Source organism: Asterias rubens, chromosome 15 (genome assembly GCF_902459465.1).
Source record: "Asterias rubens chromosome 15, eAstRub1.3, whole genome shotgun sequence".
Taxonomy (NCBI): domain Eukaryota; kingdom Metazoa; phylum Echinodermata; class Asteroidea; order Forcipulatida; family Asteriidae; genus Asterias; species Asterias rubens.
This window is the reverse complement of record NC_047076.1, coordinates 11,679,211-11,695,450: the sequence shown is the minus strand read 5'-3', so window position 1 is coordinate 11,695,450 and position 16,240 is coordinate 11,679,211. Positions and strand designations below refer to the sequence as shown.

General features: G+C 40.0%; 1 protein-coding gene across 3 annotated transcripts in view; it reads right to left on the bottom strand.

Annotated features, from left to right (window-relative positions):
- Positions 1–673: 673 nt before the first annotated feature.
- Positions 674–16,240, bottom strand: part of LOC117299994 (cytidine monophosphate-N-acetylneuraminic acid hydroxylase) — a 30,692-nt gene continuing 15,125 nt past the window's right edge. The window contains exons 8-17 of one of the 3 annotated variants that reach the window (XM_033783633.1): positions 15,576–15,713; positions 14,781–14,916; positions 13,747–13,884; positions 12,962–13,009; positions 10,505–10,631; positions 8,752–8,874; positions 6,820–6,935; positions 5,940–6,067; positions 5,068–5,230; positions 674–2,830 (exon numbers count right to left, since the gene is read on the bottom strand). In XM_033783633.1, the coding sequence (XP_033639524.1) occupies positions 5,082–5,230; positions 5,940–6,067; positions 6,820–6,935; positions 8,752–8,874; positions 10,505–10,631; positions 12,962–13,009; positions 13,747–13,884; positions 14,781–14,916; positions 15,576–15,713 (1,103 nt within the window). In that variant the 3' untranslated portion in view covers positions 674–2,830; positions 5,068–5,081. The remainder of the gene's footprint in view (positions 2,831–5,067; positions 5,231–5,939; positions 6,068–6,819; positions 6,936–8,751; positions 8,875–10,504; positions 10,632–12,961; positions 13,010–13,746; positions 13,885–14,780; positions 14,917–15,575; positions 15,714–16,240) is intronic. The other 2 variants (XM_033783635.1, XM_033783634.1) reach the window with 2 other exon arrangements.

The following is a 16,240-nucleotide window of genomic DNA, read 5'->3' as shown; positions in this document are numbered from 1 at the left end:
TTTCCAGAAAATGTTCACAAGGCTTGTGAACTTACCAAGTTTTTGCAGAAAATGTTCACAAGGCCTTGTGAACTTATTAAATCTTTACAGAAAATGATAACAAGGCTCAAATTTTTACAGAAAATGTTCACAAGGCTAGATATATATTTGATAAGCTCACAAGGCTATAGAACAATTTCTGTCAAAACTTGATAAGTTCACAAGGTGTGAACATTTTCAAGAAAAATTTGTCTAAATTTTCTGTAAAAATTCACAAGGCTATATTGTGTGAACATTTTCAAGAAAAGAATGATAAGTTCACATAGCCCTGTGAAAATTTTCGCAAAAAAAATTGAAAAGTTTACAAGGCCTCGTTCACGAAAATATTCACCTTATCAAAATTTTATTAAATATTTCACAAGGCTGAGGCTATAGCCTTGTGAACTTATCAAATTTTTCGCTAAAAAGTTTACAAGTGAACTTGTCAAACTTTACACTTATAAGTTCACAAGGCCTTGTGAACATTTTCGTGAAAAATGTGATAAGTTCATCTTGTGAATATCTTCAGGAAAAAATATGATCATTTTCAAGAAAAATATGATACGTTCACAAGGCTATACATATTCCTTGTGAACATTTTAGAGGAAAATTTGACATGTTCTGAAATTCCAATAAAGATTACTGCACAACAATGTACTTCAATAAATCGTATTTAATGTCAATCTCAACTTAGTTTCAGCCTAAAGTTTGGACTAAAGAAACAGTAAAAAGTCAAGCAAATAGTTTGGCAATTCAAGCTTTTGGCTACCGAGCGCCAATGAAAATGGTAAAAATAGAACGCTTGCCTTGGTCCGAGAGTAGTATTGACAATAGTAATAACAATAATGAGTAGTAATAATAGTCCAGTAATATTTGTACAAATTGGTTCATACTTAATGTCAATGTAAACACAGGAGAAAATCAACAGATTAGGGCCCTACTATATAGAACTGTTCAAGTAAGAAGTCTGTGATTTACAATGCTCCAGAATACCTCATCAACCTCATCCACCCATACACCTCAGCACACACCAGACTGCGTTCTAATGAGCTCATGATGCCATTAGCCCAGAACTTCCACTCTTTAGGGCAATAGGTCATTTTCTGTGGCATCAGCCCCGGGTGTGGAACCAACTCCCACTGACTGTCAAATCCTCTCCATCCATCACAACATTCAAGACAAACTTAAAATCTCACCTTTTCAACAAGCATACTCACACAATCCTCAGTCCTAATTTGTCTTTCTCTCCTCAAGCGCCATGAGCGCCTTCCTGAGGCGCATACCGGCGCTCTATTAAGTGTTCTTTTGTACAACAATCACAGAGACATTTAGAGTTACAATCAACAAAATAAGGAACAAGTTTTCATAATATGGAAGATTTTGTACAACAAACCAGGACTGGGAGAATAATTGCTTAGAGGAATACATACTCTGAGAAACGTTACTGACAGTAATGCTTCTGAAAATTCAAATTTGGGGGGATAATAACTGACATGTTTTTACATAAACACATAACTTAAAGATGCTATGTCAGATTTTTGGCCGATTTGACCCAAAAATTTTGATTTAAAATTCAATAGGCATTTTGATGGGTGTCGAGAATGTTACAAGCTTTCATTTGAGCCATTGCTCGAAAAAGTCGGCCAATTATTAGTAGCAGTGAAATAAAGTGCTCAAAATTAGTTTTTGTTGGGATCCCGACAATATACCATGTGACCAATTCTGATGTGTTGTATAAGAAACGTTTTAAATTTTTGTAATTGTTCCTGACCATTAAAAGTAAAAGTTGATACTCTTTGAAATACCATTCACTAAAAAAAAAAATATTTTTTAATGTTTGGGGCCAAAAATCTGACATAGCATCTTTAAGAGTGAAATGATTCTCAAAAATCTATGAACTATCAAAATCTGCTCCAAGGCCCAAACTTGTACTTCTAACCAAATAAGTTTGTAGTGCCGTTAAGTTTAAAAGTGATTACAAAACGCATACATTGCCTTTAAGAAGTTGTTTTCTAAATATTAATAATTATTGCGATAACAGCCCAGTATAGGTTTAAGTTTTGGTTGCGTTGTTTTTATAAATAAGGTTATAAATATTATTATTACATAATACATACGTGCTGACAAGTGAAAGAATTCAGCAAAGCAAGCAGTGTACAATTTGTGCCTACTAACCTTCGACCCGTGAGTATTTTTTCGTTGATGTAATGTCACAAGCCACATCATCAATAAATAAGTTTATCATTTCCCATGTGAGGAACAAATGATAAAAACATAAATTTAGAGGCAAAGTATATCTTTGGTTTTTGGAACTGGACGATTGTTTTAATCCTATATATGTATGTATATATATATATATGTATACATATGTAGAAATATACAATACAACAATTGTAATTTTAAATGTTAAGACATTTTAAAGGGTATACGGTGTTGAGTAATCTAAAAAAAACTGAAGTTGTAATGTCCACGAAGAAAGATTAATCCAAAATTGGAATAAACAACCTGAGAAATGTTTCATGCATGACAAGTTCTCAGATTGAAAATTAGTTTAATCCCTTACTCTAAAACCACAAAAGGAAATAACGTCTCAAAATATACATTTTCAATATCTGGCGGTGCTACCCAAGGTATTACCCCCCATTTAAATAATGGTAGATTCCAAATGTCTAATGAATGGATTAAATTCTTTAAATTAAAGAAGAACATGCACTTACCCTAGATCTATGTATTAGTGAAAAAGGGGGGAGAAACAACCACGGTTTCACGAGCTCATGGATTTCATTAGAAGGCAGCTGGATAAGTGTAGGACCTGTGAAAAGGAAACAGACGGAGAAAACTGAGTTAACTTTGAGGTGAAATTTCTGTACACATTCCTATCCAACAACAGTCAGGGGTTAGGGTTAAAGACAATGGACACTATTGGTAATTGTCAAAGACCAGTCTTCTCACTTGGTGTATCTCAACATATACACAAAATAACAATTCTGTGGAAGTTTGAGCTCAATCGGTCGTCGAAGTTGCGAGATAATAATGAAAGAAAAAACACCCATGTCACACGAAGTTGTGTGCTTTTACATGGTTGATTTCAGGACCTCAAATTCTAAATCTGAGGTCTCAAAATCAAATTCCTGGAAAATTACTTTAAAACTATGTCACTTTAAAGGGAGCCGATTCTCACAATGTTTTATACCATCAACCTCTCCCCAATACTCGTTACCAAGTTTGGTTTTATGCTAATAATTATTATGAGTAATTACCAATAATGTCCACTGCCTTAAAGGGAGGTATATTTTGGTAATCGCTCTTAAAATTAATGCTTTATAAAAACTTTTATTTCGAACCCTACAACAGCTTTAGGTAGCATAAAGCATTTTGACAAACTTTGTAGTAATGTGGTTATAAATGCATTAGTTTTTATGCTGCAAAATTCGAATGTGAGAAGCATTACTGACAATAATGTTTCTCAGATTGTGAATTCCTATTAGGGATTATTCTTCCGGGGTGGACATATCAGCTCCAGATTTTTGGCGATTTTTTTAACACGCGACCACCTTCAGAAATGAAATGTTCCCACATGTTAGTTTTATTGTATATCTAAATTTATGATGGATTACAACAATTGAATGGTTCAAAAAACCAAAGGTTTACTTTGCCTTCAAAGGAACTGGTAGCTTTTGGTAGTACTAGTATGAAGCATTTTGAGATATATTGTGGCAAGCTACGCCGTTGTTGGCGCTCTCCTAGCCATGGCCTATGTGATCATCTGATGTAGTAGGCGGAGCGTGATGCTCACGGTCTCATCACAGGCACAGATGGTGGGCTATGCGTGCGTAGAGCTGTGCGTAACTAGCTGCTAAACTTAGTTTACTGTGTGTTAAATAGTGTTGTGCGATCCGTTTTCAGTCAGTCTTAGACCAGCGTTCAGACAGTGAAGTCATACCATAGTTTTAGCTACCATTATAAGTTGACAATTACTTCCCGCCAAACTTCCCGCTGATTCTGTTCAGCAGAGTGTGGGTTCGAATCCCCGTTGTGACACTTGTGTCCTTGAGCAAGACACTTAACTATTATTGCTTCTCTCCACCCAGGGGTAAATGGGTACCTGTGAGGGCAGAGATGGTTCTTGTGATTGATTTAGCCGAGTAGCGCATTTGTTGCAAGAGGCTGTATACTCCCCAGGGAGCTGAGATGGTTTAAGGAGTGAATTAAGGCCCAGTGACCAGGGGTAATAATTTGAAGCGCTTTGAGACACCCATTCGGGAGTGAAAAACCGCTATATAAACTCACAATATTATATTTTTTATATTAAACTTTGAATTATACCAGTATACGTGTACAAGTAAGTAGAGTTTATACACAATAAAATGTTGTTGTTCCAATTAATCCAGAAGCGTTTCTTTCTATTCTTTTTGTCCCCTATCGTTATTATTAAATAAGGCTACTTAGTTAAGGTAATACTAAAGCAAAACGCACGTTACAATATTATGTAAAAATATTATCAGTTTTCATGCCGAAAAAGTTAAAGCTGTGAGAGTAACGCTTCTCAGATTGTGTATTCCTGTAACGAATTTTAGGTGATATCTCAAAAGACACAGATATACTTTGTCTTTAATAATAGTCAGTTTTTTATATAGCGCTTTATACATGTACACCCAGAGGGCGTCTCAAAGCACTTCCACATTATTACCCCTGGTCAAGCATAGTTTGTGCTTAATGCAGTATGTACTTCATGTTACTAAACATTCTTTGCTTAAACAGCTAGCGCAGAAATATGGCAGGACCCTGTACGCGAAGAGAATAGTGAGCACAACTGCACAAATTGACAAGAACCAAGAAGTTTGGCCTTCTGTAAACACAAAGAATGGCTAGGAGTAGAATGTGCTAAAGAAACACCATGGACGAAGATTTTATACATCTTATCTCACAACAATTTTTCTCAACCACTAAAACTCCACAATCAATTGTAAAGAGTTTTATTTTTGCATCATGACAAATTTATGTTCTTTTATCATTACCGATCGACAAACTTTGAAGGCGAACTCTTACCTGTATAGATCCGACTACTTTGACTCTGATTTCCAGATTGCCACTCCAACACCAACCAGGGCCACAACGATCCCAAGTGGTCGAAGTAATCGCTCGTAGTTCCAGTGAGTGCCCGGCTTAGTCGCTGAATCTTTGGAGTCACTGGACGGGTCCTTTGCTTCTACTTCGAGTTCATGAGCAACACCATTAGTGAGTTGTTTAAAGACAAAAAGTTGTTTATTTCTTGTGTGAATGACATGAGCTGCAACCATATTTAATAATAATAGTAATTTTAATAATAGTGGTCTGTTATAGAGTGTCAGGCACGACGCTCATGGCGCTGTTCAAGCAAAATATAAATACAAATACAAACTCTTTCTCTTGCTAAGTGCACGGGGTTCTTTTCGGGCATTAAACAACAAATGTCCCACTCGAAGGACAAAGCCAAAGTGTCTCGCTTTAGAAGTGTCCTACACAATTGTCAGGACCGGGACTTGAACCCACACTCGGAAACCCCAGAGCTTAAGTTTGGTGTTCTTATCTGCTATGATAGTTTCTATAGACTAAGCCTTTGTCCTGAGGAAAATTGAAGCATACTGATCAAAATTTCAAATTGTAACACCATCACTTCTTCTAAGAACTATCAGGGTCAAATCTGCTCACCAAAGCAAAGAATTGCAGCTTTGAGAAGCGGAGAATTCCGCGCTAACACTAGGCGTTTTTCATGTGCTAGCAGGGAATGTTTGCTTTTGTGTGTGCGTATTCCAGGATACTAGGCATTCTTCGCTTACACAGCTAGCACAAAAATTTGGCGCTTGCACAATAAGCAGAGAATGGTGATTGTAACACAAAAGTCAGTGGTAAACAGAGCCATGAAATTGGTCCCAGCTTACCTGCCGGAGTTGCTTGACTTGGGTTCCAGATGGCCTTTTGAGGAGCTCCCTCAGTCTTCATGTCCCTTAAGAAACCTTCCCAGTCTGGATCAGTCCTTGGCAGTAAGATCTGCATGTGATTCCAAAACCTTAATTGAGAAAAACAAACTTGAGTCAGGTTTGAAGCTTGTAAAGATGGATTTGAGATACTCAAGACCAGCCAGAGAAAAAAATAAGTTTTTATTGCCAATGATTTTAAGAGTGATTACCAAGCCTAGAATTCCATCTTTGAGAGGACAAGGACATTTTATTTGGCAAAGGGCACTTCCATTGGAAAATCTTTAACTTTTCAAGGGACACTAAGGTGTAGACAAAGGCAACAGAGGCAGGCCATGGCCTCTGTGAAACTCTAGGCCTAGATTACCAAACATTTACATGTACCTAAGTGGTTTTGTAAACTGTGTGTCAGTTTCTGCCGTCGGTGACGATATTTGTGAACTTTTGGTGCAGGGCTTCGAACAGACAAGCAAACAGAACCTTAGCTGGAGGCAAAGTCACAACCAACAGCCCTGCTTAAGCAGAAGTAACGCCTTAGCAAAAATGAGCAGGATACCCAGTCAGACATTGCACAAGTTATTTTGGCTGGTAACCTGGTATGCATAATTTTGTTAGTTTCACTACTTGTTGTGCTTAGGGCCCAGCCGTCGATTTCACCAAACTCTTCCTAACTTACAACTAATCTTATGACTTAGGACGGGTTCAGTTCCGTATCAAAATTTGTAGGAAGCATTGAACTCATCCTAAGTTAGGACGGGTTACTCGTCCTAACTCGAGATAGGATTAATCCTAGCGTTTCGTGAAATCAGCTGCAGGTATCAAAATGTTCCAAAGAGAAACTTACAAATAATGGAATGTGTCTGGTTCCCTGGAGATCCTATTGTTAAATCCAATGTAGAGATCATCCCAGAAGAGCCCCTGTCTAACTGTCTCTCGATGCACACCGATGCGATTCTCCATCTACAAAGGAAACCAAAAAAATGAATAAGTTGCTGAAACCACATACGGATTTTAATATAGAGCAGAAACTGCAGGGCTTTTTTCAAAATTTGTTATGCAGGTTTGCCCCGAGCAAGGCCAAAAGCCACTCTTGGTAAGGGCCCACGAGAAAAAATATAAAATGTGGAAAACATCTCAGGGGAGCTAAATGTATGAATTGATATTCCTCTTAAAACAGTCTAGGTTGTAGGCTGAAGGGAAACATGCACCAGGCAAAGAGTTCCAAAGGGATGCAGGACATGGAATAAAGCTGTCGGAATGGTTCCTTGTTCAACAACTCAGCAAATCAATGGGTGTCGTGGCAGAGCGGATAAGAACACCAAACTCAAGCTCTGCTGTTTCTTTTCAGCAGAGTGTGGGTTCGAATCCCGGTTGTGACACTTGTGTCCCTGAGCAAGACACTTAACTATATTTGCTTCTCTCCACCCAGGGGTAAATGGGTACCTATATGAGGGCAGAGATGGTTCTTGTGATTGATTTAGCCGAGTAGCACATATTTGTTGCACCGGCTGTATACTCCCCAGAGAGTTGAGATGGTTTAAGGATTGAATCAAGGCCCTTTGGGTGTGAAAAGCGCTGTATAAAAAAATGGTTAATATAGATTTTTTGGTCATATTCGGCAAATGAACAGCCAATTTAACCACCAAGCTATTCTATTTCGTGCGAATGTCAATGCTACTGAAAAAGTTCATTCGCTTTCGTTTTATGATTAGTCAAAATGTAATGTTGTGTCATTCGATTTAACAAAATAATCTTTTAATTTAGCACTCATCAAAGCAGCATTCAAATTCGCAGATGCTTCTTGAGGCGTGTGTGTCACGAAAAAGAATGCTGAATTGAACAGAGTGCTTAAGGAATTTGACTTGACTCAAAACGAAGTTGAATGGCCGAATTCTGGATTTGAAATGCAGTAACAACTGGAGTGGCAAAACAGCTTTAATTCGAACGCATGTACATGAAATTGACTGCTCATTTGTTGAATTTGACCGAGAAAACCTATATTATTATTACTAGAAGTAGAATGTCTGGTTTTGCACTCAAACTTCCCGATAGGAGGCACCAGGTCGGACACTCAGGTGGCACATTTACATTGAAAATATCTGTAGAAAAGCCTGGCTACAGACCTAGGTTGGACAAATGTTGTATTTTCCAAAAGAATTGGGCTATGACGTTGCAATAGTATACAAATATTGACTGCTTCGAGTGCTATGGTTAAAACTATGATTCCCGAGGTGATCCCCGGAGCGTTCTATTTTCCCGAGGCGAAGCCGAGGGAAAATAGAACGCTCCTGGGATCACCGAGGGAGTCATAGTTTTTAACCATTGCACGAGTAAAAGCAGTCAATATTTCTTTTATAACACCCCAAACATTTCTAAATACTGTACTATTATTATGAAGTTACAGACCTGAATGCTACAATCCACGGTCGACGCGAATACAGATTGCAAACACTTTTACTGTGCTGCATGTATGTAGTGTCATGCAATCCGAAATGGTTACAGACTATTAATTTATCATCCTCGTACACGCAACGGACATCTGGGTACTGCACGCCGTGTGCTAGTCTTCGGACTAGCGCATGGCAAACCGACGCACTAGCGCATGGCAAACCGACGCACTATCACACGGCCATCGTCTAGCAAAACTAAGACATGTCATGTGACGCGCTCTAAACCAATGAGCAAGCAGAATACTTGCAAGGGGTGTTATAGAAAGCTCTAAGAGAATGGGAAGATCAAACATGAATGATTAGAGATAAATGACCCTTGACCTCACCTCAAGGTAGCTGTGTTCCCTCGCTGGACGCTCTGTAGGGAATGTTGGCTCCTCTCCAACGAAATCAACCATGAAGTCATAGCCACCAACTACAGGGCAGAAATCATCGTCTCTCTCCACCATCTAGATAAGCAAATGGAGGTTAAAGGCACTGTACACATTTGGTGATTGTCAAAGACCAGTGTTCTCAACTTGGTGTATCCCATCATAAGCATAAAATAACAAGCCTGTGAAAATTTGGGCTCAATTGGTCATCGCAGTTGCAAGAAAATGATGAAAAAGAAAAAACACCCTCGTTGGAAGAATTTGTGTGCTTTCAGATAGGAATAAAAGACTAGCTAGAAGTCTTTTAATATTTTAGTGAGAAATTACCTCTTTCTCAAAAACTACGATACTTCAGAGGGAGTCGTTTCCTACAATGTTTTTATACTATCAACAGCTCTCTAATGCTCGCTACCAAGTCAGTTTTTAAGTTGATATTTGTTTTGAGTAATTACCAAACGTGTACCTTCCCTTTAAACAAAAATCAGCCATTCAAAGGGCGATGCAATAATGGGTAACCCCTTAGAGACCATAAAGATCTGGGGGTAATTCCAGTTGCGCTACCATGGGCAGCGCGCCATATCGATATCTCTCCTCACTTACTCCGGGAAGGGCTGTACTGAGAAACAACGCTGATTGGCTCATTAAATTGGTTATGCATTAGATGTATAGTGCGCGCGAGCGTAGTTTTAAGCTATTTCCATGTTGATCATGCCCGCGTTTTTTATGGCAAGAACATATTTTTTTATTCTTTAAGATGAAAGAGATGCAGGTGCGCAGAGAATTGATTGATTACAAGTGCTTATTAAAATGTGCTAGATTCTAGCACATTTTAATGAACAAATTCCAGGGATTATGATCGAGCAACGCATGCTGGGGAAAAATGGTGCAGCGAGAACGATCACCCCTGGGGACGAGAATGGGGTAATTGTATAGCAACATAAGTCTAACAGTATGCCACTTTTGTTGTCACAAGCAACTCTTTCGCTTACAACCTTCTATTACTGTGTTGGCTGGGTAGATTTTGTTCTTCTGAGAAGCTATTTTGCTGTATTATATTCTACTATCACAAAATAGATTTTCGGACTTCGGGAGACTTCTTAAAACTACTACCCACGCGGTAGGTAGGAAAATTGGCCGGGACCACTTCTTTCGCTGGAATCGAGGACTTCTCGTTATTCAAGTAGGCTCTTAACTCGTCTCAACGTTTTGAATAGCCTGCTCTAGTCATTGTCAGGAGACTGTGTGAGAGATATGTTACTAGAAAAACATACTTTGGGGACCTAGAATAGGGTGGCACGGTTGGCTTGTGCGTAAAAGCGCTCGCCTCTCACCAAGGTGACCCCGGTTTGATTCCTGGTCGGGGCCATATGTACGTGAGTTGAGTTGTGCGTTGGTTCTCTGCTGTGCCACGAGGGTTTTCCAGACTATCCGATTTTCCTCCCTCAGGAAAAAATCAAACACTTTCGATCTTGGCTGTGCTCCGTGGTCATAATGGGTTGATGTGGCTGGCAGCTGAATGTGCCCTTGCATGCCTGCTTCTCGAACAAGTTGTAGCCGCGTCCTTCGCAATTCAGCTCTTAGCTGCGAGTAAGGACGATTAGCCCCCCAAATTATTATAATTATTATTGTTATTATTATAATACGCCCTTCTTTTGGGAACACCACAACTTTCACTTTCACTAATCGGCAAAAAGAAAGTTTCACTTACTCTAATGACCAGGTTGTAATTCTTGAAGCCAGTCCATTTGTAGTAGAATTGAATCCACTCTGGGTAGGAAAAGATCTCTTCTTCGATGTTCTTGTTGATCGCATTCACATATTTTTCAAAATCCCAGCTACAAGTAATAATAATACATAATAATAACATGGAGCATTTATAAAGTGCTAAACGTAGAACTTCTCAGCCACAGCCGCAGCTGCAAGAGAGAGGACAACCCCCCGGGCGCAGTCCATCGTCAGTATTGACAGACGGACGCCTACTACTAAGAACAGAGCGCTTGTCTAGAGACTGGGACAAAAGCAAAACAAACGAATTAGGATTGGCTGTGGACTAGAAATGTCTTCAGGAGACTTTTGAATACAGGACACGAGATTGCTTCTCTCAGACGCAGGGCAGCCTTGGCGAATGAGCTATCCCCAGCCTTCTTTATAGACCGGCAGGAAGCTCATTCCACAGACGAGGGGCAGCCATGGCGAATCAGCTATACCCAGCCTTCCTTCTAGACCTGCAGGAACCTCATTCCACAGAAGCAGGGCAGCCTGTGCGAATCAGCTATCCCCAGCATTCTTTATAGACCGGCAGGAAGCTCATTCCACAGACGGGGGGCAGCCATGGCGAATGAGCTATCCCCAGCCTTCCTTCTAGACCTGCAGGAAGCTCATTCCACAGACGCGGGGCAGCCATGGCGAATGGGCTATCCCCAGCCTTCCTTCCAGACCTGCAGGAAGCTCATTCCACAGACGCGGGGCAGCCATGGTGAATGAGCTATTCCCAGCCTTCTTTCTAGACCAGCAGGAAGCTCATTCCACAGATGCGGGGCAGCCATGGCAAATGGGCTTTCCGCAGCCTTCCTTCTAGACCTGCAGGAAGCTCATTCCACAGACGCGGGGCAGCCATGGTGAATGAGCTATCCCCAGCCTTCCTTCTAGACCGGCAGGAAGCTCATTCCACAGACGCGGGGCAGCCATGGTGAATGAGCTATCCCCAGCCTTCCTTATAGACCTGCAGGAAGCTCATTCCACAGACGGGGGGCAGCCGTGGCGAATGGGCTATCCCCAGCCTTCCTTCTAGACCGGAAGGAAGCTCATTCCACAGACGCGGGGCAGCCATGGTGAATGAGCTATCCCCAGCCTTCCTTATAGACCTGCAGGAAGCTCATTCCATAGACGCGAGGCAGCCATGGTGAATGAGCTATCCCCAGCCTTTCTTCTAGACCTGCAGGAAGCTCATTCCCAGATGCCGGGCAGCCATGGTGAATGAGCTATCCCCAGCCTTCCTTATAGACCTGCAGGGAGCTCATTCCACAGACGCGGGGCAGCCATGGTGAATGAGCTTTCCCCAGCCTTCCTTCTAGTTCTGGGAACAAAAAGCCAAGTCAGCTCAGCTGATGAGCGGAGTTGATGCCTGTACGCATCAGCAGTATTAGAGTTGTGGAAATGCACAAGAAAACAAAATTGGAGCTATGCGTAGTGGAAACCCATTGTAAGGGCCTTGGAGCTATGCGTAGTGGAAACGCATTGTAAGGGCCTTGGAGCTATGCGTAGTGGAAACGCATTGTAAGGGCCTTGGAGCTATGCGTAGTGGAAACGCATTGTAAGGGCCTTGGAGCTATGCGTAGTGGAAACGCATTGTAAGGGCCTTGGAGCTATGCGTAGTGGAAACCCATTGTAAGGGCCTTGGAGCTATGCGTAGTGGAAACGCATTGTAAGGGCCTTGGAGCTATGCGTAGTGGAAACGCATTGTAAGGGCCTTGGAGCTATGCGTAGTGGAAACCCATTGTAAGGGCCTTGGAGCTATGCCAAGTGGAAACGAATTGAAATGGCCTTGTAACTCGAGGCAACTTCAGCAGGCAATTTGATAGAAACCAACTGCAGCGCATGCATGCTGCAGGACCAGTTTGATAGCACATGAGTATTTTCCAAACAATGTCTTACGATCCCCCAGAATAATATTTGAACATTCAAAAATGAATTGGTTCTCTTCTTGGAGATCGCCTGGAACTGGTTGCCTGTAAATGCCTGCTGTGGCGTTGCCCTAAAACCTTGACTGGGGAAACTCCAAGTTACATCAATGAGATCTCTCACCTCGACTTCCCAATATTCCTCACCACCACCACGCCAAGGACTAACTACATTAATCCCTCTAAATCCCAATCTCTTGATCCCAATAACTCGCCAAAATCTAGTTTATAAAGAGCCCAATGAATTTAGTGCCGCATTGGTAAACAAACTGTCTTGGCATATACACTAAGCAATACCATTCTTATGAAAGCTTGATTCGTTAAGCAATTTAATGAACCAATCAACAAATGAATCAATCATCAAACTTAGGTTGCAAAGTTCCTAGGAGTTTCAAAAAATTTCCTCAAGAAATTTTCAGGTCGAGTGTTAATTGATATTTCAAAATCTTTGACTCCATTTTGAACGAAAGGTCGGAATGACTCACCTATCTTTGAATTTCTGTGTGCCCCTTGGTGGATCTGTGATGAAATCTCTGAAAACAGGAAATAATAATTTGTAATAATCATTTCATTTGTTGTTGCCCAATATTTACTGTATCAAGAAAGAAATTGTATGATACCATTGGTCAAAGTTACACAGATTTTAGTATCTTATCTGAGAATGACAAATTTATTTCCTCAGGAAAAAAACCATTATGAATTGTGTTGCAAAGTACATAATATTCTCTGCTTTTAAGTTAAAGGAAACACAAACATAACTTGATATTTGTTCTTGCTAACCTCTCCTCCTTTGTTGTAATACAAGTTTAAATTTGGTTATTGTTGTAACTCTTCCCCAGGGTATGGGTTTGTTCCGTTTTGGGGAATAAAATTTGATACAATACAAGAATAACATAATTCAGTCCTGTAAAGGGGGGCTGGTATTCCCAAAAAGAGGCAATCATGGTAATTGCTCATGCTATAAAATAAATTTAAAAAGTTCAAAAGAAAGGGACAAAAGTATGTGTTTTACAAATCACTGGTCAACATAACAGGGCCCTATTTCATAAAGCTGCTTAAAGGAACATTACGGAATTGGTAATAAACAAAAATCGTGAAGATCACAGATTTACATAAAACTTACACGGTCTAATGATGATGATAGTACAAAACATCCCTTGAATGAAATGTCATATCCCCCCAATAATTCTTATTTATTATAAGGGGGTTAAACAAAAACTGATTTCTGGTTAATAAAAAGAAGAGAAATCACATCCCTAAATGGGCTCACCGGTCTCCTTGTATCGCCTTCTGAAGGTCTAACACCGCACCAGGACTTGGGCTCCACGTCTTTATGTTTGGCGAGTACTTGTTGATGAGAGCATTCAGTGCATCGGGATCATTCTTTGTGTTTGTTGATCTGATGTAGCTGAAATCGGAAACATTGCTTGGAACTTGATTTTCGTGCCACTGTATCTTTGTAAGTTTCTTTTACATACAACCCAAAACAAGACTAAAAGATACTCTATGTACTTTAAGAACCAGGTTGGTAGAATAGCACAACTGTTTACAAATATGGTTTAAGGCATCTGGCATCTTATTTGTCAAAAGACCAGTCTTCTCACTTGGTGTATCTCAACATATGCACAAAATAACAAGCCTTTGAAAATTTAAACTGAATTGGTCCTCAAAGTTACGAGATAATAATGGAAGAAAAAAAAAAAAACCTTGTCACACGAAGTTATGTACGTTCAGATGTTTGATTTCGGGACCTCACAATCTAATTCTGAGGTCTCGAAATCAAATTCGTGGAAAATTACGCCTTTCTCAAAACTACGCTACTTCAGAAAGGGCCGTTTCTCACAATGTTTTACACCATCAACCTCTCTCCATTACTCGTTACCAAGCAAGGTTTTATGCTAATAATTATTTTGAGTAAATACCAATAGTGTCCACTGCCATTAAGTGCCTTGCTAAAGGACACACATTTCATAACAGGGTATCAAACCCCCCAAAACTGCTGCTGATAACACCAGAGCTTAGGTCCTGTAAACTAGTCAACTCAGCCAAAACAAGTCACGATTTATTGATTTATTGATTGATTGACTGACTGATTGGTTAACTGGTTGATTAATTGTTTGATTGACTGAATGAATAATTTATTGACTGATCAATTGATTGATTGACTAATTAAATGATTGATTAACTGATTGATTAATTGATTGAATTTTTTTGTCAAAACAACACTTTATTCATCAAAAATTTTACAAAAACATAAATTGATTGATTGATATTCAATTAATCACTTGATGAAGATCAACTTACTGATCAGATGGGTGAGCTTCCACAAAGTAACCAGCAAATGGGCAATAGACAGTAGGAGCCACATCCCGCACCTGCTGCATCTTATAGTAGAGAAGCTTACGCCGTTCGCGCTTCACAAACTCCGCCTTCCACTCCTCTGTCGAGAAAAAACAAAGACCAAATATCTTTAGTCTTTTACTTTTTGCTTTGTGATGAACCAAAAATTGAATTGAAATTGAAAATTTGCTTTCCTAGGGCGTTTTCCAAACCACGGCGTGGCATCCAGGATTCTGTCATGGGCTCCGATCATCAATACTAAAGCAGTGTACATTTTGCACACTGCTTCAACATCAAACTGGACCCTTTACCTGGAGCTGGAATCTCAGCCGAGGTTTGGAAAAAAAAAAAACTTAAGGTTATCCTCATCAAAAGCCAAGTAGGATTTGAAACTTTGCATGGTGTAAGGATAACTAAGAGCAGTTTGCAGTAACACCATGTAAATATCTCTTATGAGTAGTGTTGGTTCTGAAAAGAACTTGTGGTTAACGACTCAACGTTTCCATCAGTACGCTCAGATCTTTTTCTTTATGACAAGTGCACTGGATTCTTTTACGTGCATTACACCACACGGGACCAACGGCTTTGCGTCCCATCCGAAGGGCACAGCAATAATGGTTAAGTGTCTTGCTTGAGAACACAAGTCTCACGACCGGGACTTGAACCCACACTCTGCTGATCACAAACACCAGAGCTTGATTCCAGCGCTCTTATCTGCTCAGCCATGACACATAATGAATTATTTGAATACCTTCATACCTGTGTACTTGCCACCAGAGAAAGTCATTGGGAAACCAGAAGCCCCACCAGCAAAATCACTCAGCATCATGTCTACTCCGATGGGCAGTCGACCCCCATTCGGATTGGTACAGTCCACCGTGTCTAGGATAAGATGACCTGGTAGGAAGAAACCACAGAGTTAGCGAGGGGTGTTTTCAAACTTTGGCTTAGACTCCTATTCCAGGCTCCGTTTGATGCTTGGAAATACCAAAATTTATTACAAAGCCAAAGAGCAAGCAATGTTTTCAGGAGAGTCAAGTAAATCCATTGAACATGCAAAAATAATTGTGTCTCACTGAGACAAACATTATTTTCATGAATTGTTCAAAAAAAATTAAACGGGTAAGTCTCATGTAAATCTTGGGACATTTGTGTTTTGTGTCCTACAAAAAGTAGCCAAACCCTTTAAAGATACTTAGACGGGAGCTGTCTTCTATTCTAGTGGCAAACAAAATGGTCGAATGCTCTGCTACACGTTTCCATCAAATTTTCTCCACAATATCAGTTTTTAATTGATGTTTAATTTACATCGGGGATAAAGAATATTAATTTTGTTTTTTTTACCCATATACACCAACGTGTGTTAGTAATGTATACTCAGTACTTACCCGAGTTCTGTGAACAAAATCACAGGCATATTTCTC